We start from the raw sequence: 27,948 nt of genomic DNA on the forward strand, positions 1-27,948 counted from the left end.
AATACACAATATAGTATAAGATGACAACAACCTATTACAACACTATGTAGGATATAGATATTAAAATATCTAATAATTGGGAGTCTAATTGAGGTCTCCAAATAAGTCGTTGAAAGCAAATTTCATGAGCATGTTGTCCGTGCTCTCAAGGTCCTCTTGTTGCTGCAGAGTGATATCGTTGTTCGGTTCTGGATGAACGCTTTGAGAACAACTTGCCATCCTAATGGTGTTAGGTTGAAGATTGAAATGAGCTTCATATCTTTCGCCTTGAGTTGGTCGGTTTTGTCCAATGGACTTAAGGTAGAGATCAACCAGGTGTTTTGGGGTGCATTTCTTAGTTGTGTGGTTGTAGTAATCACATTTACGACAAATGTCATATTTGTCTTTGTTGTTCTTGAAAATGCCCTTCCCCTTATTTTTTCTATGGAATTTCTGCTTCTTGTTATGATTCTTCTTGCCTTTGAAGTTCTTTGGGCAGCATTTGTTGTCGTCAAACTTCTTGGTATTCTGAATATTAGAGTTAACTTCAGGTAAAGGGGCAGTGCCTGTAGAGCGCTGGTGATGATTCTTCAAACGAAGTTTATCATGCTTTTTGGCCTGAAGTAAAGTGTAAATTAATTAAAAATAGTGCTGGTAGTTCCTAGCACGGTATTTTTTGTTAGAATACCCTATGGGCAGGAAGCATTGTAGACAAAGTTTTTTCAGTTTTCTCCTCATCAGTGAGAGCTTTGTCACAAAATAGCAACCTAGAGCAGATCTTGTGAACAAACATTGGTTGTATTCTCCAATGGACTTAAAGTCCTAGAGGCGAATGCTGGACCACTCGCGTTGTGCTTTAGGCAGTATGACTGTCTTTTGTTGTTCATATCGCTCTTTGAGATAGTTCCATAAATCATGTGGATTTTCAACCATAAAGTATTCATATTTTAAATCTGAATGTAAATGGTACCTTATGAAGTATAAAGTCACATACTTGATTTGATCTTGAAGTGGCGGATCTCCCTCTTGTGGAGGATTAGTCGCCGTTATGAGTCCGCATGAAGATAGACTTATCTTCATATCCATTGCTCATGTTAGATAGTTTTTGCCATCTAACTCGAGTCTGTTGAACTTGACGTTGGACATTTTGTCCTACAAATTGATCGATGATTGAATGAACTTACACTTTGGGTAAATTGAATAATCATGGTAATGTTGTAATAATGCAAAAATTGTAAAATCAAGTTGAGATTTCAATTATATAGTGTAGACCTCAAATTATGTTGCTAACACATTGAAGATAGTCACCAAAATTGGTATAAACCTATCAGTAGTGGGGGCATAATCTGTAACTATGCAATGAATCCCACGACTTTGTGTTATGCAAATCTTGTAGTAGCACTTTTAAGGTAATCACTAAAATGGTGTACACCTTTATTTAATTCATATTCAAATTGAGTACGTATGATGAGGATAGTCACTATGTGCTAAACATAGTGTAGATCCCACAGTAGTACTTAGTTACTACCTTATGTATGGCCAATATAAGATATGAATTAAGGTAATCACATAAAAATATGTAGACCTTGGTTCCAAATTTGACATTGGGTACGCACGTTAAGGATAGTCACTATGTGTTAGACATAGTGTAGATCCCGCAGTAGTACTAGAATACTACCTTGTGTATAGCCAATATGTAAAGGTTTGGAACATTGTGTTATATCAAGTCAGAGAGGTAATCACTTAATTTGCAAGAAATAAAATTTCAATTGCAAAAATAAAGTTGTAAACATAATTATATGTCATAGGGAATGCACAAGGGCAAACACATGGGACATAATAATTTTCCAGATAAAACAGGGTCTGGAACATCAATTCACAACATAAAACAGTACGAATCACAATTATAGTTCAAGACAGGGGCTAAAACATAAGTTGACAGTATTGTAAATAGTAAATTTTGAACATGGCTCAAATAATAAAGAAACCTAAGGGGTTTATTGTAAATAAGCTTGACCATTGTAAATTTTGGTCTATGGACCGAAACAACTCGGGCTCTGGTCTGTTAGGCCTTTTGGCCCATGAGCCTGGTCGAGCTCCCCCTCCCCACACCGTATAAAATGGTGAGGCCAGCGGTTAGGGTTGGAACCCTAACCGGTCACCGGCTGTCTCTTTTGAAGCCATCGCCGCCTTATTTGACTGGCCGGAGCTGAGCCGCCGGCCGCCCGAGATGGGCCGACGCATGTTGGTCCGGTGCTGTGATGGCTGCCGTAGAGCCGACGGTCGGCAGTTGATGGAGTGGCGGCGTCATGCTGAAGATGAAGGAGACCACATCAAAGCCGAGCTAGGAAGGAGGGCGTGCCGCCGGGGAAGCCAGAGATGAAGGGCGCGCCGCCAGGGCTGAGCCGGCCGTTCACATGGTGGTCACCGTGGACAAACATGGTGCCGCTTGTGCTGCCATGGAGCCACTCGAAGCAGTCGGAGAGAGGCTAGAGCCGATCCAACGGGATGGAGGCCGGACCACTAAAGATGGGAGTGGCCCAGCCGGCGAGCCACCGAGTCGTGCGTCACCATGTAGTTGGGCCAGCCAAGGTGGAGGTCAAGCCACCAAAAGGGGCCGGACCCGATCCAGTCTAGATGGTGTCGCACTGGTGAGGACGTTGACGAGGGGGTGCACCGCCCCCTTCCCGTCACATGCGCGCATGAATAAATATGTGTAGCTCCTTCCCTAAGCATGCACGCACGCCCGAGCACGCTTAGGCGCCTTCGGAGGGAAAGCCGAAGGCCCCAGGGGCCCACGACCCCGGGCGGAGGCTCGGATGGCGGTTAGCCGCCGCTGTGGCAAATCGATGAAGGGTGTGGTGGGCTGACGCAGTAGGTGCAGACACCATGGATCTAGCGGTCAAGGTCGAGGAACCACGTCGTGTTGCCATAGTGCCTCCGGCTAAGATGCACGGCGCGATGTCAATGGAGGCGGAGGTTAAAGACTCATCAGAGAGAGCCTCCTCGACCTTAAAGCTGGAGTCGATGAAGGCCGGCGCGACGGAGGAAGACCTAGCCGGCATGTTGAGGTCGATGCCATTGGAAGAAGAGGCGGGACCATAGTCCGCCATTGCTCCAAGATGGCTCCTGTCGTGGCGGACTCGGAAGATCCATTGCGGCGAGCGATCGTCACATTGGAAGATTTCGAAGCCGGTTCTGCCATCTTAGAGGAGGCTCCAGTGGCTTGCACTGGAATGGAGCGAGCGGCCTCAACCCTTGGAGGAGACAGCGGGGTGTACTCAGGAGAGTACAACCAAATGCGCTCCTCCGGATCCTCCTCCTCCTCCAAGGAAGACACCACCACCGCTGGAGCGTTGAAGAGAGGAGTAGCACCATAGTGTGCTGCCATAGTTGGTGGTGGTCCGGAGTCAACCCCCATCATGTTGGGAGCCGCAGTCGTGAAGGATCTCAAGCCGTTGGCCGGTGCTGCAGACGCCCGAACTCCAAAAGAGTAGGGCAGCATGGGTAGCGAGGTCAGTGCCAGTGAGAGCAGTGGCCAAATGTTATACAAGACTGTCGCATGTGTTGCGACCCGTGAAGGATTGCTATGGCGGCCAAAACCACGATGAGCAACACTGCGGTGTGGACGATGTCGTGGTTAATGATGGTGAGGACGACACGGCAGGACAACGACGATGACGTGCGGAAATGCAGGTATGCCATGGATTGGGAAAAATGGGTTCGCCATGGAGTGCTCACTGTCTGGGAGAGGCCTTCGTGCCTCTCTGTTGGTATTTGTTGTTTGGCCAGATGGTCTCTTTCTTCTTGCGAATGCTCAGTGGTGAACTACGTGCTTGATAACATGTTTTAAATGAAAGACAGTAGATCGAGAGGCAGAGATTAGAGAGAATGAAACTTGTGTTTATTGATTGATGAGTTTATACACATATATACATGTTCAAGGGACATGAATATGTCTGTTCAGGTGGCAGTTCCACCGGACGGGTGTCCCTTTGTAATAACTACTTATGACAGTTATCAGGCTAATTGATCACATGTTAATCTCATAAGTTGTTTGTTCATAACACTTTTAAGGAGAAGATGAGTCGTCCAGCTAAGCAGTTGGCCTCAGGTATAAGGTTTTCTTTTCTTTTTTGTTTTGCGATGCCTCCTTGCTTATAATTTATGAAGTTTACTAGTTAAATACCCATGTGTTGCAATGGTTCCTGCATTTCACACGGGATATGAACTAAGTAATCAAAATAACAAATTTATCCCTAAAGTAATATTATGGTTGCATAATCATGGTTTCATGTACCTCTGGCAAAAATTCATGTAATATTAATGAATTTCTGAGTTCCGCCTTTTTGCTGCTCGATGCCATGGCATGCAATGTGCAAATGAAGGATCAATGATAGATGGAAACTTCAACAAACATGTACCATACATACTCGATAGCACTATCTAGAATAAAGGATCAAATCAAGAGAATCATAGTACCTTATTGAAGTTAAATACAATGTCAACCTCGCATACATTCTTAAAGCATCTATCCAATGTTTTAACAAAAATTGTGCACAAGATAAAGTGTATACAGATTAATCAACCTCGTAAAATCAAAGCTGATAAAAGGAGTCCTTTTAGACAAAAGTAAGAGAGAAGCAGTTTTAGTGACAGTGAAGTACAAGATGAAAAGTTCAGTAGCTAAACAAAATTGATGGACAGAGAAGCATGTTGATAATGTGCTACTGTAGTTACATCAAAGTTCATAGGTACTTAGCAGCAGAGAAAGATCGCATTGCAAATAAAGAATAGAAGATCACAAGCAAGGGTTTTTGAGTACTGAAAGAAGCATATTAGCAGCTGATGATTTTGTATTAAGACAAGTCAAATCAGTGAATAGCATGATAACACAGTGCATATAATTCATTATTATGCAAATGCCTTCCTCTTTTATTTAGGCATAATACATGTGCCTATCAATTCTAGCAACTGAAAGAAAAACAATAGCATCAATAAGCTATTAGGTTACCTTGTATGAGATCGAGCATGACGAGTTCATTCTCGGAGCTATCAAACACAAAAACAAAGTATGGTGTAGCCAAATGCTTGTATACCATTTTCGTTCCCTACGGAGTGTAAAGAAGAAAATCAACTCTTTCTGACCCTCATCAACTTTTTGTAAGTAATATGAACAAAAGTCCCAACATAATTTTAATCAACATGTAACTTAGCTTATTCAGATATTTATCCCAACATAATTTTAATTTTTAACCTAGATAGAACATAAGTTCTAAACCTAGTAAGGAAATCCCAACTTAATTTTGGACAATATTGCCTACACAGTAGCAGTTAGTACAGCCTACATTACATGCAGTTAGCACAACCTACATTACATGCAAATGGCTAAGATAGCATCAAACAATTTTTCCCTTCTGCATAAGATTTACTTTTAGCCAATTTACCTTTAGCCCGTACAATTCAAGCAAACATTTCATTTTCACATACTCACCCCTAGTGGAAGGTAACCCTGGCACATAAAAAGAAATAAGGGTCTGTTGCAGGTAAACATGGCGATGATCAAACAACTCTTCAAAGAAGTTAAGCAGTAAAGAAGCTCTAAAGGCACCTGCCTAGAAAAAAAATGCAAGCATAGGCAAACTGTAATCGACATATGCTCAACATTGAATAACAAGTGGATATAATCAAACACAAAAAAAAAGCCATTCTAAATTTGCAGTTTATCCACCTTTTGAATAGTACAATTATAAATTCAAAATTTTCTTCATAATCAAACTTAGAAATAGAAACAAAAGAAAGGCTGGGACCGAGGCCAGACCAAGCCACAGAACCGAAAGAAGGCCTAGGACCAATGCCAGACCATGGACCATCGTAAGACTGGAGATGTAGACATGTAGTTGACACGGAAGACCAAGAAAAAAAAAGGCAACCCAACAAGGTTTTATGTGACCAAAAAGACGAAACCGGGATAGAAAGCTAAAAGAAAGTATTTAAAAAAAACTAATGTAACTTAGAGAATCAATAAGCTAACAAAGCATAAAAAAGGGGTTCCTATAAGACCTTCGAGTTCAGCTAGTCGATGCTGAATGGATGCATTGAATCGTCCTTTTAGAGCGGCCAATTCTGAGTAGGATATGGGTGTCCTTTGATTCTTAAATATTGCATCTTCAAGCTCTTCAATCAAGGTGCAAGCACTTCACCCCAACCAAAACCAAGAGGTAAAGCAAAGCTTCTGTCCAATTATCACAATGATAATATGAACTTTGCAGCTACATCACAAACAAACAAAAATATTAGCAAACACCTAAAAACATAAGATAAGCAATTTTTCTAGACCAGAATCATTGTTTCAGGGATAATCAGATTTTTCTAGACCAGAATCAATCGCAAAATTGCGACCTGATGGAAAACTGGATAAGGCCCTATTTGGGGGAGCTTCTGCTTCTCAGAAAAGCTAAGAAGCTGAGAAGCTCCCCCAAACAGGTTGATTGCTGAGGAGCTTTTCTGAGAAGCAAAAGCTGGTTTCTGGTGAAATGAACTAAAAGCTGAAAAACTGGTTGAGGGTGGCTTTTCTGAAAAGCTGGTATGCTGAGAAGCTAAAAATTAAGCCTATAAGCCAAACCGCTTATCTCAGAAGCCATAAGCAGCTTTTCAGAAAAAGCCCATAAGCTCCAGCTCCCCCAAACAGGACCTAAGTCAAGCCATCCATCGAGGGCAAATCATCGCCTTAGAGCACTGCTAATTAAGTCCTAGTCAAACTTCACAGAGATCCATCTCACAGAAAACTGAGACCATATCCAACAAAGAAATTTGCAGGACCTCACAGAGATGCATCTGCCCCAACGCGAGCCATGAAAGCTAATGCTCAAGTAGAAACCCAATTGTGCACAAAGGCATGAGCTCCAAGTGCAGCCCATAATCCCCACAGCCCCACCACGAATCACGCTAGAATCCAGAAATACTATCAAAATCACAGCTAAATCTCGTCGAATTCTACAAACCCTAAGTGAATCCCGAATCAAACCGACCCCAACATCACAACGCCAATCCAATACGCGACCCCGGCGCATCCGATAAAAATAGGCAAAGCGCCACACAAACCGAAGAACCATTGGCACGCACCTCGGCTAGACCGTCAACGACGGCGTTCCTCTCATAGCCCCTATCCACTATAGCCATCTCCTCTTCCCCTTCCTCCTCCTCCTTCTCACCGGCACTGCTGTTGTGGCAGATGGACGAGACCGCCTGCAAGATGACGGGGGGCAGCGAGAGGTTGCAGGAGAGCAGGTTGAGCACACCGATGAGCATCCTGGCCTCCTCCACCGTGTTGCCGGCCTCCTCCACCGTGGCCACTGCGGCAGGTGCCGTTGCGGCCTCCATGGACGCCGCCATAGCTGGCTAGGGTTTCGCGCCTGACATTGTAGATTGTGATGAGCGCCTGCGAGCCGCTGGGCACGAGGATGATGGGAACGATGCCCTTGCTGAGGGACTTCTCCACCTTGGGCTTCGCCAGGGTGACGGCGGCGGTGGAGGGCTCGTGGCGCGAGGGCGTCGCGTCCTTGTCGCCGCCCTTGCGCTGCTCGTCCTGCCGGCACAGGGCATTCTGGAGCACATGAAAGTCGCGGCCGCAGGCGTCAAGGAGGGCGTTGCGGTCCTTGAACGGGCCGCTCGAGGGCGCGGATGTGGGCCCCGTGACCGGCTCATCTGTTCTGGCGTCGGGGTCCTCAGGCGTCGGCAAGGGTGGGTGGTGGAGGTGGGGCTCCTGCGACGACGGGAGGGGGGGAGGGGAGGAGCGGGTCGGTGGAGGGGAGGGAGTTGTGGCCGAAGTGGAGGGGAGGGGAAGAGCGGGTCAGCGGAGGCGACTGGCTGCTGACCGAGGGCGGGCGGCGTAGGGGGCAATACGTGGCGGGCGGGCGAACGCAGAAGGGCGGGAGGTGGCTGGCAATGGAGTGGGCGGCGGGAGGAAGCAAATTTTATAGGACCATGTCCAGAAAAATTCTCGTGAGACCCCATCTATGCCATCCATTCTGTGATCCAATGGTTAGGCTGAAGAGGAGAGAGAGGGAGTGGACACGTGTCATCACAGGAGAGAGGGTCTTTTGTTTAACCGGATCCTATAGAATTTGCTTCTGCGACGGGATGAGGCGGAGGAGCGGAATTAGCGGGATTTGTTGGGGAGTTAAGGAGAGGGAGCCTGTCGGAGGATTAACTCCAGTCGCAGGGATCCCGAGAGACCCCTTTTTAGAGATTCGGCCGGGGGATGATCCTGAATAAGTTCGCCGGAGAAATAAATGGGAATGAATGCAACGGCCGGTGGTGGGGGTGTTAACCTAGTGCAAGAAGAAGTAAATGCACCGGAATTTAGACAGGTTCAGGCCACACGGGGGCGTAATACCCTACTCCTGTATAGATGCTATAACTGTCCTGAGGAAGTCCCTCAAGGATATTGCTGGTTACAAGAATGTGGGTCTATCTAAGAGCTTGGAACTCCTTGTTCTTCGGCTGGGACTAGGCTCAGCCTTCCTCATAGTGTTCTCTTGCGCTGTGCTCTTCACGTTGGTTCTTGGTCTCTGTTTTGCTATTCTTCGTCTCTTGTTTTTTTGCCTCTGTCTCTCTCTTTTTTCTGCCCTGTGCCGCCGGCTGCTTTAAGTACTCGGCGTCCGCGACTTGCCCCGAACGGAAGGAGGGGGCTCGAGTTCCGAGACTCCATAAATGGAAAGGGCATCATCATTTCCTCTGGGCGAAGTGACCAGGGGTGGAAAATACGTCGCACGCCCGGTCATCCGTCACCATAAATGCCCTAACAACGGGCGCCGTGGAGAGGGCCCACCGGGCAGCCACAGAGCAACCCGGCGTGCCCGTCCTGTCTTGTTTCCCTACCACAGTAGCGCGGCAGACGGAACGCCTTGATCCTTACGACGTTATCCCGAGACAAGCCGGATGGCATGGGACGGGACCCGTGCAATTAATAACCCCACGCCTCTCTGCCAAAATATGGCAGGGACTGACGCTGAGTGCGGCGGTAGCAGTTGGAGGCGTCAGGCCACGCACGCTCATTAAATGCGGCCTCGGGCCTTTGACTGGTGACACCTCATCGGTAGGCCCCTTGGGGGTCTTTCTGGGTCATCGGGGTACCGAGTGCTCAGGGGTACTATTCACATCCCCAAGCACTCTCTCCCGGGAATGCCTTTCCTTGTCCTCGGGGTGCCGAGTGCTCGGAGGTACTGTTCACCTCCCCGAGCACTCTTGCATGGACCCTCGGGGAACCGAGTGCTCGGGGCCGCACGCAGCCCCGAGCACTCTCTCCTGAAATTTAGCTCTTCTGATCGTCGGGGACTAGGGTGCTCGGGGGTGATCGTACACCTCCCCGAGCACTTTCTTCCCGGTACTTGGATTCCGTGGATCATCGGGGAACTGGGATACTCGGGGGCCACCGACCGTGGCTCCGAGCATCTTCTCCCGGGACTTGACTTTTTCTCATCCTACAAGAGAGACCTTGCGGGATGGCACCATGTGGCGGATTGCTGGCCTGACCTCGGGATTCGGGGACCTCCGGTTCCTGATACACCGACAGAGCCGAACGCACGTGAGAGGGGGTACGGTGAGATGGGGTGGGCAGCAATCGCAGAGGAATCTATCGAGCAGAGAATTATTATTCTTAGTAGGTCATACATGTTTTTTTTAAGTAGGAGAGAAACCAGTTAGTTAGATACACATCAAACTATCACGGAATACTTAGAAGGTCGGAATCGACAGCTTAACAAACGGCTCGAGAATACTGAGAGCATTTCAAGCAGTCAATACACATTTATTAGACGCTTACACGGAGGAAGAGATGGAGAAAATTATACTACCAGGGCTCCATCCGGTACTGAGGCAGATCATAACGTCTGCTATTATAACCTATTCTAGTAAAACCTAATTTAACATCTCACACAGGATTTTCCGAAACTTGAAGGATAAGCGCAGCATGGTACTACATCGACCAACCGAAGTCTGCACGGTGCATGGATTTTGTTGGACCCAGCGGCGAAGTCAGACTAAAATAAGAGGTGCATGTATAGTTACTGTTTGACAAATTACTTTTTATTTACTCTTTATGATAACTATATTTAATAGTAACTTTAGATGTGAGGGATGCCTGTGCACCTGTCTCACACAACGTGGCTATGCCACCAGTTGGACAGAAGGTGTCGTCGTTGCGATACATATGTTGGTTAGGTATTTTTCATTAGATATTTTAAAAATTTATTCATATAACACTATTATGGTATATTCTAACGTTATTATAGTACTATTTATTTTTTATATCTATAATAGTTACGCTATTTTTTACTTTTCATTACTCTCCTCTTTCTTTTAAATCCACCTATCAGTCTCTATAAACAGTGATAAAAAAGAAAAGTACTTAAATTTAAATATCTCTCTCCTCCCCTTTCCTATAACGGTAGAAAAAAGACTGCAAAATATGCACAATGATAGCGGCATAGTAAATCTGCTTTCTGATGGTCATTTTGGTCCGTTGTGAGACCATGGCTTGCAAAGAAGGTATTTAGCGCAAAGAACTTCTTCCGCTTTTGGAGATTCCACTAATTGATGGAAGGAAGTGGATGCGGCAGGATTAGCCTCAATTAAATCACTAGTAGAAGAGATCCACGTGCAGAGACTGTTAGGAAGATGCATATAAAGGGATATTTGAATTGTTGCTAGAAGGACTTACGATGAATAAATTATTAAAATAGGTTGTGAAAGGGAATCATAAGACAGAAGCTACTGACATGAGGGAAAGAGGAATATCAATTAGAAACATGTTTCTCAAGTGTGATTTAAGGGCTCCGTTAGAGGAGGACTTAAGATCTTACGTTCTAGTCTTAGATTTGACATAAATACTCATATTTTTTAAAATCAAATGTTGAAATAAATAATAAAATGTACATATGAGTACCTACACGGGATATCGCCGGAGGATGGATGGAGATGCTACCCGGTAGGATTCGATGGATGGAGGTGCCTTGCCTCGTCTGCAAAGGTCCAAACTGACCCTATCTGCTGCTCATTTCTTTACTCCTTTCCAGGACGATATTATACCGCCCCACATGACACAACCAGCCAAAGTGTGCCCGCTGTCACATTTTTCAACGCGATTTTCTGCGGCATATCCTTGCTGGGGTCCTGAGTCCTGACTCCTTCCGACGTGTTCACAGTTTCGAACGTAAATATGTTTCCAATTATGATACACGCTCTCTTAAAACAGCAAATGTCTAGTGCACAATCATCATTAAGTACGCAAGGTGAAAGTACCTTCTGCTTCTGTGCTTTTTAGGGCACGTTTCCTCCTTTCGTATTATCAGTCCTAGTGTACTTGCCAAACAACTCCAGAATAGCAACGAGCGATGCGCTGCAGAGGATCCAGCCCAACCACTTCCAGACCGTGGTGGGCCAAGCGGGTACTACTCCATGTCCCGAAGTCCGCCCTCCCCGAGCGCTCTCCCACGCGAGATCGACTAGTCAGTCACTCAATATGTTACAGTAATTCGCGTGAAAGGTACAGTGTCTATGTAGTTTTTACTGTAGCGAAAGTAGTAAGGCTCTGTTTGTTTCAGCTTCGGATTCTGGCTTTCAGCTTTTATAATCCGAAGCTGAAACAAACAGGCAGCTTTTGGTTATAGCTTTTTAAAATCTGCTGGTTGAATTGTGATAATCTGAGAAGCTGGTTTTTCTCAGCTTTTGATAGATTGTGAAAGTCCATTTTACTAAACTGTCCATTAAATTTTTTTAGAATCTACAGTCTAAAAGTTTTTCACAATCCAGCTTTTATAAACTGCTTTTCAGAATCTCTAGCTGAAACAAACAGGCCCTATGAGCACTGCATTACGGGTCCTGTAGCACTCATCGCTGTTTGTCCGCTCACGATCTGACAGCTGAGAGTTAACCAAAGTCGCATTAGTGTAGCATGATACGAATCGCAGGGCCGGCACGAGCCGCGCTGCACTGGCCCGACGCTTCTGCTCCTCTGGTCCAGCGCCAGCTCCAAGCCTCCAAAACCTGCCAACTCGATCCCCCACGCGGGCCTCGCGCCCCACCCACCCCGCGCCCACGAACCGCGGGCCCGCCCGCAGACGGTATTGGGTGACCAAACCCTACCGCACCACGGAGGGAGGCGGCTCGGGGGTCCACTCATCGGACGGCCCCTGACAACTGGTCGCTCCACGTGCCTCCCACTGGACCACCCGACCCGGGTGGCCAGGCTTGGACTCTGGGACCGGGAACTTCCGCAAGGCACGCACCGCATCTCGAGATAATACTCAGATACGGTTAGAAAACGAGCGGGAAAATATTCGGCCGCTGCAGAGTATATGGCAATTATTTTTCTGAGGGGAGGTAGATGATATCGGTGGGAAAGAAATAGAAGGGACAGGTGATTGGAAGCGAGGAAGAGAGAGAAGGAAATTGGGAGTGGTTGACGCGTCGCCGTCGCCCCGCACCCCCCCCTCCCACCCGCCCTTTTAATCCCTGCCGCGCCCGCATACATAGCCGCCATCTACTTGTGCCAGCCGCGAGCTCTCTCCGACTTCCTGGACTGGAGACACTGGAGCAATCAGGTAGTTGCTGCTTCTCCTTTTCTCTTTCTCTTTTTTAGTTGTATGAGATGATGCTGTTTGTGCGGTTCCTTAGGACGGAAGAGGTGTGGGGGGGGGGGGGGGGGATTTGCCTTTTTTTCTTTAGTTTTCTGGATCGTTCTTGCTGAGATTTTGCGATCTAAATCTCTTCAGTTCGTTACGAGTGTTTGTTTGTGTGAGTTGTAGGGGAGGGGGAGTATATTGTAGTTATTCTCTGTGCGAGATTGGTGATTTCCTGGAGGAATATTGGGATGCTTCTCTATCACGCAAGCGTGTGTTCTTTTTGTTCTTCGTCTCCGGGGTTGTGGATTTGCTTCTGTCTGGGGGAAGTTTTGAGGTGTATTACTTCAGCTGTGTTAGCGACTTGTTCTTGGGCCACTGCTGCTCTTTAATTTGCTGGGGATTGCTAGGAATTGGGTCGGGAGCGATTGCTTTGTACTAATAGGTAACTTCTGGTTGTGATCTCATTGCGCGCATCTTGCCATCAATGAATGAATCGAGCTGCAGTGTCCGGGAAACAATTGATTTTGCTTTTGAGGTCAATGATGCTAGACTGCTACTGTAGTGTTTGCACTAATCAAGTCTTTCTGTTGTGTGTACCATCGATTCATCATTAACCAACTTTCAGCTAATCTACCTCTTTGATTCTTCTTGTAGAAAACTTGTACTGTCTTGAATTTAACTTAACAATAAATAATTTCGTCGTCTGGTTTAAGAGGAGTATTTGTTTTTTTTTTTTATCTCAGTATGCTACTAGTAGCATCGTTGATCCACCGTACCGTGTGCTCCTTTATTGTCGGTTGGTACGCGTTTTGCTGTGCTTTCTTTGCGCCTGCAATTCTGGTTTGTTTTGGGAACTGACCGTGATTTGTACCAGAGGACACAGATTATTGGTTGGTTCCGTGACACGGCAAGATGTCGGTAACCAAGAAGGAAGAGGTACTCAGAAACTTCCTCGTTGTAGGTCCACTCTGGTTGTTTGGATGTCTCTATCCAATTCGTACATAAATTCTGGATGTTTTATGAGCAGATTTGCAGTCAACCACACGTTCTGCGATTTGGTGACCCGGCGGTTGGTGTGCCAATAAAGAAAAGACCATTTTCATTGTCTGATGAACCGGTTCCATCTGGATTGCCGTTCTCAATGAATCCCTCGTCTCTAGCGACGGAGATGTCCGTTTCAGCTGCAGGTGCCAGCTGTGCCAAGGAATCCTTCTTCAACACTGCTAAACCAGACACAAATGTGATCACCAAAGGTAAGGGAATCGTTAATTCCCAGATCCAAGACCATGCCAACAGGTCCTTTACTACGCTATCCATGACCAATAGCAATGGAGTGCTATTTAATGGATCAAGAGAGATCCCTTCTTGTGAGAGTGGTAGGAGTGTTGCGCCGGTTGACGAATTACAGCACCAGAGCTTCTTGGCTCTCGGTCTACAGTTACCATCTCGTCGAAATGGCAAAAATAATGGTGGTTCTGTTGTGAAGGAAGAGAAAGTAGATCAGGGGTTTTCTGGCTTTTCTTTAGCACAACACCCCAAAAATGGTCAAATAGCAAGTGAAATCAATGCTTCTTCTAACAGTAGCTTCGGCAAACTACCATTGGATCTGAATGTGCCATTGGACCCAGTTGATTCACTTGAAGGCTTGCCTACAATGCATGGAAGTGGGATTGGGTTGTATCATAGAACAATTCAGCATAAGAAAGCACAGGTTCCCCCAGCTGCACCTGTTTCTACAATAAGCAGTGGACTGAGTCAGAATATTGACAGTACTCTGAACTTGTCCAATTCATATGGGCTTTCTCATAAGTGTGGACCAGCTGATGTTACCTTAGATTTGCAACTTAAACCACCAGCTAGACCTGAACTAGGGATAAACTGGAAAGAACTTGCTCCTGCTCCAGAATTGAGTCTCTCTCTATTTGGTAAGCCCATGGATGAGCCTAAGTCTCTCAATGCTTCTAATGCTTTATTTCATTCTGAACCAGCTGGAAGTTCCAAAAAGGTTAGTGAGGAGGCTGCTACACCGGGGTCAGATAAGTCAACAGTTGAGAAGACTGTGACACTTGTGCCTTGCAATGCAAACACTCAGAATACCATATTGTCGAATGTTTCTGGACCTGATAAGATGGTGTCTAATAGCTTGGTGAAGAAAGAACCTGAAGAACCATCCCAACAGCATATTCTAAACAATGCTGAAAAGGCACATCTGGTAGAAGGACAAAGTGTTGGACTAACTAACAATTGCGCTGAATCTGAAAAGGCTGACAGTGCACCTCAAGTTCCCAGTAAGACTGGCTTTGATTTAAATTCTGACATCTTTCCAAATAACAGTATCCATAACGGGCTTGATATAGCAACTGATAATATCCCAATACCAGCTGAAAGTTTGCCTGATATTGCCCACACTGAGACAATGACTACTGTTCCTGAAGTTGAGAAGTTTGTGAAGCTTGAAGAATCCACAAGTGCTACCCCTAGTCCTGCGGTAGCAACAGTAAGTGGTCATTCTGCACCTTTGATGGCAGCAAAATCATCGACTTTGGAAAGTAATGTTGCCAATCCTGCTGTTGGATTATGTGAATCATCGAGTCAGCCCTTCATTTCTACTTTAGAAGCTTCATGTTCTAATACTGTTTGCAAACCACCAGCCAGTCATATTCATGCTCATGAGGATGTGACACAGATGCCTTGTGATGCTAATGGAGCTTATGATGCATTGTGAAGATCCTCCAATCCTATGGCTGAACCTTTGGTTCTTAGTTCTCAGGACCAGGCTACTATTGATGGTATGTCACAAGGGAGTGCTGAAATGGATTGTTCAGATGATGATGATAATACTGATTCACGGCTACCTACTACTAACAAGCCTCATGGTGAGCCTTTGGGGAGTGGTCCAATCACTGAGGATGGTATCGATGCTAATAACTTATGCAAAGAACTAAAGAAAGAGCATGACAGTGATACGCTTCAGGATTGTTCATCTTTGACAAATAAGGTGAGCATGGAAGGTGTTGATGATAACAAGTGTGCTAAAATCAGAGTGGATGCTGTCAGCCCAACAGGTGAACAGGGGCATCGAAATGAGGTTTTTCTTAATGAAAAATCTAAAGACAAACAATCATTGAAATCAGATGAGAATTCTTCGGTGAACAATAGTGACAATAGCATGCATAATATTAAAGCTGCCATAGGCTCCAGTTCAACAGATCTCGAAAGGTCGTCAGCTTCGCAAAAATCTACTTCCCCTAAAATGGAATCTACTAGGCAATCTCCTAAGTCTTTGGATATCTGCCTTGAGAAGGCTATAAGCCCAGAGATAAGGTCAGAAGGGTCTCCACATGGTAAGCAAGCTGCTAGTTGTCGTGAGGACCATGCAAAAACTGTTGCTGTGAAGACGGAGCATCAGACAGAAAGTGAAGAGGTCGCTAAACAGTCTGATTTACACCCAAGGGATTCAGTCCTGGGTGAAGACTCAGAGCTTGATGGGGCTTCAAGCAGTCAACCACATAGTGAATGCGGCAAGTTGATGTCAGTGTCTGACAAGTCAGAATGTGATAAATCTAAACCTGAATCGTGTAAGACATCTTTACAGATTGAAAGAGATGGACAGCTTGTTGGGTCACACTGGAGAGATCTGGGTCATGCTTATGTGAACAGGTATGAATCGTGTCATTTGTTTCCTTTGTGGGATACTGAGTAATCATGATGCAAGGTCCCCACACATACGGTGCCTAGTTTTGCTTGGTTTTAAGTTTGACTTGAATTACAAAAGTTTTCCCCCCTTTTTTTCAATTTTTTCTTTTACAGGAATGAAAGATGGGAAAGGCTCATGGAGTCCGATCGAGAAAACAAAGGAGAGTACCATGGTGGCAGACATTCATATGACATGATCGACCCACGAAAGACAGACCACCGTTATGGTGGTTGCGGTGCTGGATCCCGCAGTCATCCGAGGAACTTCCGAGATCGAAGAATGAGCAACGAGTCTGAAATTACCTTTGCCGATGAACCTATTAGTGGAAGGAGGCACCCATTTGAAGAGGACGTTGGGCACTTGCACCGAATGCCGCATAGGCGGCGTCGTTCACCGCCCAGCTGCCTCATGAGAGATATGGACATTGACGATTTCCATGGAAGAAAGGTTCCAGACCCTAGACTGGATCTACCACATGACATGATCGAAGAGAGGTTTTTTATGCCGCATTCCTATCGACATAACACACAAGGTGATCATGGATTCATCCACAGACAGAGGAGCCATTCGCCTGTGCAAGGAAGGGGTGCTCCTGTGCATTTCCACCGGGGACGATCACCTGAAGCAATGCACAGATCACCACCCCTAATGCGAACTGAAAGACCATTCCTGCCGCATCGTCGTCACACACGACGCAATGGTTCACCTTTGGATCAAATAGGCCATGATGAGAGAGGTATGCAAAGAAACATGAGGAGGTGTGGCATGATAGATTCACATCAAGCTCTGGAAGGAGATGCCTTCGAGCTACCTTTGCATCCTGCTCACCTAGCTGAACTTCGAGCAGAAGACGAACTCGCGGATAGAAGGAAGTACAGAGAGAGGAGAGGGTATCGTCGTCCCTTGGAAGCAGGCCTGGTTGACGAAGAGGAGATGCTTTCCTACCATACAGAGGACGACATGGATTTTGCTGAAGGTGGTGGTCCACGAGAGCTGGATGGTCGCTTCAGGAACAGGCCGGGACACAGGACGAGGGGCGAGCAAGAAGATGGCTGCAGGCACCGTGGTCCTCAAGGGTGGCGTGATGGCAACTCTGACGATAACAGACCAAAGAGGAGGTACTGACCGACTAAGTCAGAGTTGTGGCCGATACAAATGGATCTAAACTAATGCACACCTCTCGGTGGACCGATTCATGCATCTGCGCCACAGTTCTCCTAACTAAACCCATCAATATTTTGCAAGCGGCTACCGTTCCATATATTGGTTTGTTTCTTGCATTCTTTATCAGGAACATGCTGCAGTGTAATATCTACAAAAGCACCTGCAGCTTCCACTACTTTTACTCCTAAGTAGCTCTGGATCCTGCTTGATACAAGCTGAGGTGTTGGTACATGGGCATGGAGGTGAAGCAGACATTTTCTCTTGGCTGGAATTGAGCGAGGAGAAGAATCTCTTTGAGCAAAAGCTATTGCTACTTGTGCATGTAGGTAGGGCCCCTGTATTAAAGTTGATCTTGATAGCAGATGGGATAGTACTGCTGCCGCTGGATAGTGGGTGCCCGTCTGGTCTGCGTTACGTTGTTGTCTTGGACTGTACTCTTGTTATTTATTGGGTGCACAACTACGGGGCAATACGCGCCGAATAAATGTGTGTGTTTTTCACACCGTCCTTTTATCGGAATCTAATCGTGCCGTGGAAAAGGTGGGGCAGGCTGTGATGAGGGCAACACGACTTAGCTGGAATTTCACGCGATCTCCTGTGTTGGCATGGAACTGGAAGGAGCTGTGAAGCTGCAGCTCCGTGCTGGAGTCATGAGTCAGTGTGAAAAGTTATTGCGATGCGTATGATTGGTGCCTCACTTGTTGACGAGCTTCGTTGATTGGCTGGCGCCTAGTGTACTCGCGTAATGAGCTTGCTGTTTGTGGTCCAGCCGATGCAAGGCATACGGTTTGGCCTGTGAATGGTGTACCATTGACGTCCATGGGCGTTGACGCGGAGCCCGATGGGCCCGTGAAAATCGATCGGTTAGCCGCTCGGCATGTCGACGCTATGCCGGCGTTGCGTTTGGACGGGCGAGTCGTCGTCTCCGTCTGCCAACCAAAATAAGGATTGACGTTTTCTTTAAACTGTGTGTAGTTATAGGATTAGCATATATGTACGTTAGGTGTGTGTGAAGTGAGTGTGCACGTTCATGTTCAGATATTACAGTTGTATTCAGTGGTGAAGAGTAAAAAAAAACCCAAAATTAGGAATTCGTTTGCCGCTTTCGCAGCTTTGCGCTTTCTTGCAAAGTCGCAACGAATTAGGCATGCAAAACGCCGGGGAGGTCGATCGGGCCGTCACCTTCTGTCCTGCGGTTGATCTATCTGTCAGACTATCACCGCCGGTGGACGGCCCGTGACCATGGAGCTAGCCCCTGTGTCCATCGCTGCATGTGTGGCCAGAACTTGAACTGAGGAGCAAATCTCAAGTGCAAATTTCAGAATGCGAGACGATTGAAAATCTGGAGCCTCTGTTTTAACTCATGTTCTTTGGGGATTGATTTCTCAGAATCTCGAGGAGATAAGGGTTAAACGACTTCAAAGTTGTAGCCTTTTCTTGACTCAGATGGTTAGGATTTTTCAAGTTTACACAACACGCGTTTTCGGCAACACAAGCGACTCACAAGATAGATTACAAAGGACGCCCTACCAAAAACCAAAATTCCGGAAGAGCTCATTCACCGCTCGCCGGCGGCTTGGGTGCCGGCGAACCCGGCCATACGCTGATCCGCTCCTTCTCGTACTTGACGAACACCGCGCCGGCCGCCGCGACGGTGTACGCCTGCAGGAACAGCGTGGCGGGCTGGTGGTACTTCACCAGAGCCTGCCCCGAGCCCAGCTCCACGAGCAGCAGCGCGGTAAGCCCCAAGGCCGCGAGCGCGCCGTTCAGCCGCTCGCTGTACGCGGTGAAGCCGAACTCGATGGGCGCGCCGAATGCCGACCGGGCCTCCCGCAGCGGCACGGGCGGGAGCGTGACGGCGTTGGCGACCGCGGCAGCCGCGGCCTTCTTCTTGCGGGCGCTCCGCTTCTTGGGCCCGACGCGGGACTTGATCCGCAGGACGCGCTCCTCGAAGTCGTCGTCCGTGGTGGCCGGGGCCGGCGGCTGCTCCTGGTCCGCGGCGGCGTTCTCGCCGGAGGAGGCTGCGCGGGGAGGGGAAAGTAGTAGCAGCGCGCGGTGCCGGATCGGGGCGCGGAGGGTGGTGGTGGGGGCGAAGGGGCTGGAGAGCGGCGTCGCCATTGCTCTTCCCCTGGGCGCGTGCACGCACCAGCACTTCATGGCGCGCGCGCGGGTGCGGCGTCTCCTCTTGGATTGGCGTGGCTTTGGCTTGCCTCTGGTTTTGGATAGGATCTTGGCTGGTAGGCGAGTGGCTCAGGTGGCTGCACGGTGCCTTGAAAGCTGCCTCACGTAGCATCGCAGTCGTGTGATGGGGTATTTTTCCAGCAAAAATTGAGGGCAATTTGTACCGTGACTTGTGATGCGTCGTTGTCACGTTGATCATTTCGGGCATGCTCTCTTTTGGCCCATAATTTGGTCACATATGTCCAATATTGAGAGTAGATTACAGAGATGAGGGATTAAATTTGTTATGTTTTGTTGTATTGAATCATATATTTATACAATAAGAACAAGAACAAATATGTTTATATCCGTTCGCAAGGCATCCTTCCGTACGGACATCTTCTTCGAAGGGACATGCCGGTGTTTATTGATCAATTCAGTCATCAGTATATATTATGCGAAAAACTCCTCCAAAAATCATGTGAATCAGTGCCAAAAAATAAAGACTCTGTGCTAATCCCATTTCAATAATAGTATGGTGACCATTGCCCCTTTCTAATTATATATGTTACAACAAACAGTCCAATCCCAAATCTTCAATTTCGCCCCAAATCTGAGAACCAAACAGCCGGGAAACCGACGAGACCAATGCGAACTTGGAACCGATCGCCGCCCTCTGCAGTAGGCCAGGCCAGGCCATCCTCTGCAAATATATTTGCCTAACGGAGGGGGGAAACCCTAAAGCTGCCCCAGCAAGTCCAAAGCCAGATCCACGCTGGCACGCTGTCGTCCGCCACCTGCGCGCCATGCCGGACCCTGTAGCCGTTGCCTCCCGATTCTCCGGCTCTCCTGCGTGGGTCTCCTCCTGAACTCGTTTGCGTCGTTCGGCGATCGCATGAACCACACCACAGCTACAGGCTTGAAGAGTGACAAGCGCCCCGTCACGGTGTCCTTCGAGCTCGTCGATCCGCCAGGAGTCTCTCGCTGGTTCGTCCACTACAACGGGTCGGCATCCTGCCCAGCGGCGCTGGCGAGCACTAATCCGTCGTCTTCCTCGCCCCTCGATTCAAGCCTCGCACGGTGTACGAGATCCACGTCTTCTCGTTGGAGAAGCAGGCGTGGAGCACCAAAGTCGCTAGATTGGAGAGAGTACTTGATATTTCTGTTTCACCATTTTATGCAACCATCTAAATGAAGATAACATATCAAAATATCAATTGAAATGCCAAAATTAGGAGTAGCTCCAAAATCTACCTATACTCTTATATAATGCATAAGTTGTAACCGATTCGATCAATCTTCACTGTCTATCCAAATTGATCAAGTGGTTATTGTGCAAAGTTGAACATCGTTTCTCTTTTAAAAAATACATTTAATCTCCTATTATTTTTCTTTCATATTTGGACGTTCAATATTTATCTTCTATATATTTCAAAAATACATTCAATATTTTATTATTTATTTTCCATATATAGGCGTCCAATAGTTATCTTCCATACATTCACCATTGGGTTTTTTCTAAGGATGTGTCGCCTTTCACACTTCCCATATAGTATCAGATTTCTCTAGAGAGTGCACTGCCTCTCGCATTTCGTCTACATCGTTGGGTTTCTCTATAGGGTGCATCGTCTCCCGTACTTTGCCTACATCATTATCTTTCTAGAAAGGGTGCAACGCCGCTTGCACGTCGCCTCCACCGTCATCTACCACGAAGGTCGTCTTTATCATGCTATCTTTACAAGGTACTATACAAGAATTATTTTTACCCCATCACAAATCGATCACCATCTGAATCCTTCTTACAATATTGCTATGAACGGTAAGTCTGGACGATATAGTCCTTTCATCCTCCTATCTAGGTATTTGTCATTCTCCTCACTCTAAAATTACATTATAATATTGTGAATTTTATATTTGTAAATATCTCTTTTTCTATACTATATTATTTTAATCATTCAGATTGTTATATCCTAATTGATTCTCACACACATGCGTAAAGTTATAAACTTACAGTCGATGACCATAAAATCATAAATTCCAGCCCAGAACCCAATTTACTGCGTGCTAGTCTTTGGGTGGGCCGAGCAGGCCCATTTGCGTGAAGACCTGAGGTAAATGGGCTCAGTGGCGAGAGACTGCGCAGAAGAAGAGAAAAGAAAGCAGCGAACACAAAAGAAGGGAAATATCTCTCGCCGCACACAGCGTCCGCGACCTCCCCGACGACCGCTCTCCCTCTCCGACCGTCCCCGATGGCATCTCAGAGCTCCACGCCCGCGCAAGCCGCGGACGCCGCCGCGCCGTCTCCGGCGGCCACGGTCGCCGGGGAGGCGCCTCCGAGCGCCGCTTCCCCCACGCCCGCGCGGAACCCTACAGCTGCTGCGACCGCGACGGCCGGGGCCACGGATCTGGAGAAGAAGATGCGCCGCGCGGAGCGGTTCGGGACGCCGGTGGTGATGTCCGAGGAGGAGAAGCGCAGCAGCCGCTCCGAGAGGTGAGTGCTCCATGGACCCCCTTCCCTAGGATTTAGAGGATTTTTCTTAGCAAATCCTTAACATTCATTGATCTCTGCGCGTGTTATGTCTACTGGTGATAAAGTGTGTTGGTCATGGTGATTTAAGCACAATATCTGTGTAATCTCGAGCAATTAGTCTGTTACTTGAGTTAGACATAGAATAATCTGCATAGATGTGATGCAGTATTTAAGTTCTGGTCATTGCGTCTATATTGAATAGCAAAACTGTAGGTTTGGGGGCGTTTAGGGGTATTAAAGTACAGTCAGTAATGTATACTGTAAGGTCTAAGCGTCATAGCTTTCTACTACCTGTATACCTCAAAGGTTGCAGTTATCCACGATGGTGCAAGTTAAGTTGGTGGTGTTGCAGTGATTCTTAAGTTTTGTTTGCTGATTCGATTGATAGAAATCTTTGTGCATTGCAGGACCTAAGAGGCTAGGTCTTGGCATGACTTATAGTTATTGTGTTTCATGCACTTGCTAATTCAGGTAGTTCATGTTAACCTTGACACTGCTTGCGTAATGCGGTGTTGGACTTTATCCTTGATTCCCATCTTTCATTTCCAGGTTTATTGTGTAGGATAGGTTGTAAGGAGTTCAAAAGCTTTAGCTACATAGTTGTATTTATCCGTGCAGTCATTAAATACCAAAACAAAATTGTAGACAGTTAGATGCATACCTGGTAAATAAGTATTCACAATATTTTAGCTTGTTTTGTTCTAGTATTGGAGATATTTGATCCACTTTAAACATTAGAGGAATAAAAAAGCAACCAGTTGCATCATGGTTTAACCTTGCAACAAATCGCAAGTTCTCATTGGGAGCTTCCTGGGTATATTGACTATCTTGTGAAACCAGAAGTGTTTTAGATCTGAGTCATCTCTATTTTATTTACTAGTCTGCTTCAAGTGTTGGAAGAAGTTTTACCTTGAGTCTGATGTTTTAACCTCAGTAGCAGTCAAGTTTGAAATGTTCTAGATTAGTTTCGTTGCTTAGGCGTGGTAAGATCCTTGTAATAAAATGATGTTGTTATTACTGAACGCTTCCCAATCCTCCCTTTTGAAATCTGAAGGCTGATGCATCAGGTCCAAGGATATTTGGTGATTAAAAACTGTGCTAATATTATGCATATGGCATGTTTAACTTTATTTAAATGCTAAATTTGTAAAATTTATGGTATATGATGAAAATATTATAGCTTTATGTGCTGTATTATATATCTGATGAGCATTAGCTTTAGTTTTTTTAATTGAGGTAGTCAACTGATTTCTATATCCATGAGATGCTTCCTGTAATGCATTGTCTATTTGTCTCTGAGAAGGTTTGCGAAATTTACTTTCTGGGGGCTTATACTGATACTAATAGAGGCTGTCAAATATAAATATGCAATATGTTGATTTGTGTAGTATTTCATGTATTTCACTAAAGAAGTGGTTTGCAACACTTGTTAATACCAACCAAAACCTCACTATTCAATCCAGTTGAGGCATAATGTTTTTCCCTGGTACCTTTTGTTCTTGACTTTAATTTGATCGCAATTGCAGCTGAAAGAAGTGTCGCTATTTTTGAAGTATATCCTTTGCCCTCTGGGTTTGATTCAGCATACTCCAAACTTTGCATCATTCCTATTTAGCTGATCGATTTTCCAAATGACATATTACAAAAATACTAAGTAAAGTGCCTTTTACTTGTCTACAAGGTTCGGGACTGGATCTTCAAATGTAAAGGAGGAAGAGAAGAGGAAGTCCAGGGCTGAGAGGTGTGTTAATACCTCTGTTTATACTCAGAAGAATCTGTAATGGTGTTCTAGTTTTTTCGTATGCTCCCAAGTAGTGAACTGATGCATAGTTGAATGAATGGAATTGATAGGTTTGGCATTGCCTCATCCTCTTCTTCTGATGAAGAGGCTAAGAAAAAAGCTCGTTTAGAACGATTTGGTCAGGGTGCAAATGTTGACAAGGGAGAAGAAGAAAAAAGAAAGTCACGGGCCCTCAGGTTAGTGATTGCGGCAGCGGCATGTCATTCTTGATTCTTGACTGTGGAACTTAAATCTAGCAATCTGCTTAGCTTACAACTCTTTGCAACTTTTCCAGGTTTGCAGAGACAGCTAGTGGATCGCCTCAGGGAAATGGCAAGGACAACTCCAAGCCGGTATGGTTAATGGTTTTGTGAAGAGCTTTGACCTCCTGTTTCTGCATGATATTGTGCGGAACTTTCACCTCCAGTTTGTTCTAATTGGCTCTTCTTCATCTGTTTGTATAAATGCTTAACACAGGACGCAGCCGCTGTGACAGGCACAGCGTGATCGAAGCACTCTGCCTTCCATGAGGTTAGATGATGCCTTTATCAACTTATCATCCCATAATAATGTCTCCTTTCGAAGGCTTGCTATTGTATTTTCCCTAACATGGACAGAATCAACTCCGTTTCTCACAGGTCTCAGATATTATCCCTGGAGACTTGGTGAAGCAATACTACACCACTAACTACGTGAACGGCGTCATGTGTTTCCTAGTCATCATGAGTGCTGGTTTTTGTGTATGACTTGCTTACTGTACTTGCCGGGCAGTGTAGCTAGATTTGCTGCCTGGTTTGTGGATGGTGGTTATGTACCTTTTTGTCGCTCCCCCTTTTGGTGACGATGATTTCTTATCTATGTACTCCAGTTGGTCTTGCTAGCTGTTAGAAGGTGGCACACGTTTATTGTGTTTCAGGCTACTTTTCAGTTGCTACGTGCTACAAGTATGCAAAGCCTATCAGGACTCATGCCATCTGAGTATTATGTGACGCCTGCAAGTGCGATGCGCGTCCAGTGGATAAATGGTCCATTGCTGATAAGCTATACAAAGATATGGATCAGCAAATTGCCATTGGCTATTAACATCTTATGGCATGCTTCTCTTGCACAAACGGAAGTAGATGCATGCATAACTGAAGGAAAGAAAGAAAAAAGAACTACAATGAATGCATTTTTTTGTTTGGTAGAGTTTTTTTTTATCTAAATTCTCTGTGAAAAGTGATTTAGTTGAAAGTGATTTTTTAAATAAACTATATGAAAAAATGATTATGTGGAAACTGTTATTTTCAGTTTCTTAGCATCTGGTTAATTTTAGAGTATCACTTTTATGAATTCTACTTATGTAGAATTAAAAGTTAAAAACTGTTATTTTATAGAGTTTTTCTTGATTTTAACTAAGAAGCTGCTCCGAGAGCTTGATCAAACAGGTCTAATAACTCCCAAGTATGACAACACAGCCACATGAGCAGATCTTATTCAATTCTCTAAGGATACTCATCTATGCAACACTATGAAGTATGAATACATCATCCAAAGGAACGACACAACCTCTGATGGAAGCTGACTGAAGCGAATCACGATTTTCCTCAGTGGCCGTAGAGCTCCCGGTGCGCGACGAGCTGCGACCGCCGCTCGATCGTGTAGCGCAGTTGCTCCTTCACCCGCCGCAGCGCCAGGAGAACGGACTCCACGTCGCCGTGCGGCTTCGGCGCCGCAGTGTCCGCGGCGGGCTGGGGGTCGGCTAGAACGATCGCGAGCCTGTTCTCTTCTTGTTCTTCCCCGTGAGCCACGGCCACGGCCTGGGGCTCTGCGGTTTGCGCTTTGCTGTCTTCCTTTCCTGAGTCATCGTCTGCTCCTAGAACGAGCTGCGGGTCTACCAGCACCAGAGCTAGCCTGTCCCTGTCACCGTCGTCGTCTCGGGAGTCTTGTTCGGATTTTGCTGAACCATCGGATGCAGCAACGTGTTGCCTGGTACAAGAACACATTACACGAGTCATGTACAAGGATTCAAAAACTGGATTACTAAAGTTAACCGATCCAGGCCAATATGGACGGCAACCAGCCATCACCAGCCGGTTACCAGTATTTTTCTCAATCTATTCCGGTTAGGTATTCTCTTTCTTTTTTTTGCATATTGTTTCCTCAAATACTGTGTTTGGTTAGTCTTTCATAAGCGTTAGAACTATGATTACATGAAAATTAATGTGAAAACACCTCATACCGGCCGGCGGTATTTACTAGTCTAGGCCAGTACGGCCGGTAACTGGTCGGTTACCACCTTTTTTTTTTTTTGGCTCCCTGGTCATATATGCTGCGAGTGAGTGACAAAGGAATTGCCAAGATAGCTGCACGAATACAATTGCTCAACAAAATTCTCTCTAAATATACGCATATCCTTTGTAGTTACTTGTGACGGTTATGGTTTAGAGTGAAAAACACTCACTTCTGCGATTCGGTCATGTGGTTTGCAAGCGCATGATCATTTTAGACAGCTATATTAGCATTGCTGGTGTGACCAAGGAAGCTCTAAGGTTGGTTTGCTTCATTCCATGTGGCGTACAATGCCAGAAAATCCGTCCATCTCCTTTCCTATAGTAGTGTGCATCTTTGTAATAATGAAAGGCTATGTGCATCTAAGGGTGCAAAGTCCGGGATAATTATATTCCTTAATCTAAAACAAAAATCTCATTTCCTATCCTAAAAGGCAATAATTCTGTTCTAAGCCAAAGGGAAGCACTAATTGTTTCCTCTATACCTAACATGGTGAAAGATGCCTATTGGAACTACCCGACAGGTATTCCGAAAAGGTAAACATTAAGGAGGAATTCTCTGTCGCTGGAAGAAGGCAATTCCTCTAGAAAAAAAGATAATAAAACTAAAATTAAAAAATTGCGCAAACAAATTTCGGAAGCAACTAAGCAAGATTTGAGCTTTCAACAAGCAAAGTACTCGTTGTGCATGCATACCTCTCTGAATCATGATCATCAGCAGTCTCCTCTGAACTACAGTTGTTGCTGGTGCCCCCAAGATCCATGCAAGGACCGGCCGCCGATTGTTCGGACACAACTGAGCTCCAGCTCCCGTCCTGGGTGGAGTTCATCTGAGTGCAGGAACCAGCCGAGGAGATCCCGGCGCTCTCGCCGTCTGCGTCACCGGCTTCCGGAGAACCGGAACTCAGGGAATCAATGCTGCTCAACGAGCCAGGATTGTTCCTCTCCTCCATCTCCGGCGCCTGGTGACCGGAGCAGGCATTGGAAAACAGCGACCCAACGGAGCCATCGGAGAGCTCGACGTCCAGGATCCTGAGAGACTCCAGCTTCTTGATGGCCTTCCTGAGCCTCCTCTCCGCCTTGTTCCTCACCTTGACCTCGTCGGCGAGCTTCTTCTCCAGCTCGTCCAACTGTGACCAAACCAACCATCACATCAACATTCAACAGACAAAGTGCTCAATTAGGTGTGAACCAACAGCAATTAAAGAAGATGAGGTAGTACGGAATGTTTGTAAGAGAAGGTGAGATAAGGTACCCTTTTGGCCAGTTGGTCGGCTTCCTCCTTGGAAGCCTTGGATGCCACCCTCTCTGCAAGCAGCCTCCCTCTCAGGCACTCCACCGTCCTCATGCCACCACCACCCTCTCCACCCCCACCAATCACCCTGCAATCAATACAACAAAACATAGATGCAGGTACAGGTCAGGAATTGATCCTTTCGGCCCATCAGCCACCTACAAGCAGCTCAAAAACTGATCCTAGGTAGCCAGAATCCAAGGAACAACAGAGAAACCGATGCTAGAAACCAAGAGAATTTACAAGAACGGAAGCAAACGACCCTATCAAATTGTACTGACCTGCGTTGTATGGTCTGCGCAGCCATTCCTCCTACCCTTCTCGTATCCAAGCTTGTCAGGGGATACCAGCTTGTGTTTGACCCGCAGCGTGAGACGGCGGCTTTGGGCGCTCCTGCTCCGTGGCTCTGCTTTTGAGCTCGCGCGGCAGGCAGGGGAGGGCGCGGTGG

At 46.2% G+C, this 27,948-nt stretch overlaps 4 protein-coding genes and 1 pseudogene across 4 annotated transcripts; 2 read left to right on the forward strand and 3 right to left on the reverse strand.

Annotated features, from left to right (window-relative positions):
* Window positions 1–5,299: 5,299 nt before the first annotated feature.
* Window positions 5,300–7,374, reverse strand: LOC133910503 (probable ATP-dependent DNA helicase CHR719). The gene is made up of 5 exons (XM_062352880.1): window positions 7,084–7,374; window positions 6,382–6,486; window positions 5,591–5,594; window positions 5,427–5,491; window positions 5,300–5,323 (listed from the first exon to the last, which is right to left on the reverse strand). The coding sequence occupies exons 1-5, from the start codon at window positions 7,372–7,374 to the stop codon at window positions 5,300–5,302; spliced, it is 489 nt and encodes a 162-aa protein (XP_062208864.1).
* A 5,137-nt stretch (window positions 7,375–12,511) lies between these two features.
* LOC133912217 (uncharacterized) lies at window positions 12,512–17,968 on the forward strand (annotated as a pseudogene).
* A 900-nt stretch (window positions 17,969–18,868) lies between these two features.
* LOC133912218 (uncharacterized) lies at window positions 18,869–19,818 on the reverse strand. The gene has a single exon (XM_062354827.1). The coding sequence runs from the start codon at window positions 19,621–19,623 to the stop codon at window positions 19,021–19,023; it is 603 nt and encodes a 200-aa protein (XP_062210811.1). The 5' UTR covers window positions 19,624–19,818; the 3' UTR covers window positions 18,869–19,020.
* A 1,956-nt stretch (window positions 19,819–21,774) lies between these two features.
* LOC133912224 (protein MODIFIER OF SNC1 11-like) lies at window positions 21,775–24,816 on the forward strand. Its single transcript, XM_062354850.1, has 6 exons — window positions 21,775–22,117; window positions 23,838–23,897; window positions 24,008–24,133; window positions 24,232–24,289; window positions 24,414–24,467; window positions 24,575–24,816. Exons 1-5 carry the CDS (start codon window positions 21,876–21,878, stop codon window positions 24,441–24,443), a joined length of 516 nt encoding a protein of 171 aa, XP_062210834.1. The 5' UTR covers window positions 21,775–21,875; the 3' UTR covers window positions 24,444–24,467; window positions 24,575–24,816.
* Window positions 24,817–25,382: 566 nt separating this feature from the next.
* LOC133912222 (uncharacterized) lies at window positions 25,383–27,917 on the reverse strand. Its single transcript, XM_062354848.1, has 4 exons — window positions 27,782–27,917; window positions 27,462–27,588; window positions 26,903–27,336; window positions 25,383–25,904 (listed from the first exon to the last, which is right to left on the reverse strand). Exons 1-4 carry the CDS (start codon window positions 27,805–27,807, stop codon window positions 25,523–25,525), a joined length of 969 nt encoding a protein of 322 aa, XP_062210832.1. The 5' UTR covers window positions 27,808–27,917; the 3' UTR covers window positions 25,383–25,522.
* Window positions 27,918–27,948: the final 31 nt, after the last annotated feature.

This window comes from Phragmites australis, chromosome 3, assembly GCF_958298935.1.
Source record: "Phragmites australis chromosome 3, lpPhrAust1.1, whole genome shotgun sequence".
Lineage (NCBI taxonomy): Eukaryota > Viridiplantae > Streptophyta > Magnoliopsida > Poales > Poaceae > Phragmites > Phragmites australis.

Coding starts and splice junctions, on each gene's coding strand:
- LOC133910503 (XM_062352880.1), bottom strand. CDS start 7,374: ATGGCGGCGTCCATGGAGGCCGCAACGGCACCTGCCGCAGTGGCCACG. Junction 6,487..7,083: donor TGCGTGCCAATGGTTCTTCG/GTTTGTGTGGCG, acceptor TTTGCTTCTCAG/AAAAGCTCCTCAGCAATCAA. Junction 5,324..5,426: donor TTGAATTGTACGGGCTAAAG/GTAAATTGGCTA, acceptor CATGTAATGTAG/GCTGTACTAACTGCTACTGT.
- LOC133912218 (XM_062354827.1), bottom strand. CDS start 19,623: ATGAAGTGCTGGTGCGTGCACGCGCCCAGGGGAAGAGCAATGGCGACG.
- LOC133912224 (XM_062354850.1), top strand. CDS start 21,876: ATGGCATCTCAGAGCTCCACGCCCGCGCAAGCCGCGGACGCCGCCGCG. Junction 22,118..23,837: donor CGCAGCAGCCGCTCCGAGAG/GTGAGTGCTCCA, acceptor CTTGTCTACAAG/GTTCGGGACTGGATCTTCAA. Junction 24,134..24,231: donor AGAAAGTCACGGGCCCTCAG/GTTAGTGATTGC, acceptor CAACTTTTCCAG/GTTTGCAGAGACAGCTAGTG.
- LOC133912222 (XM_062354848.1), bottom strand. CDS start 27,807: ATGGCTGCGCAGACCATACAACGCAG. Junction 27,589..27,781: donor GCGCAGACCATACAACGCAG/GTCAGTACAATT, acceptor TATTGATTGCAG/GGTGATTGGTGGGGGTGGAG. Junction 25,905..26,902: donor GATGATCATGATTCAGAGAG/GTATGCATGCAC, acceptor TTCTTGTACCAG/GCAACACGTTGCTGCATCCG.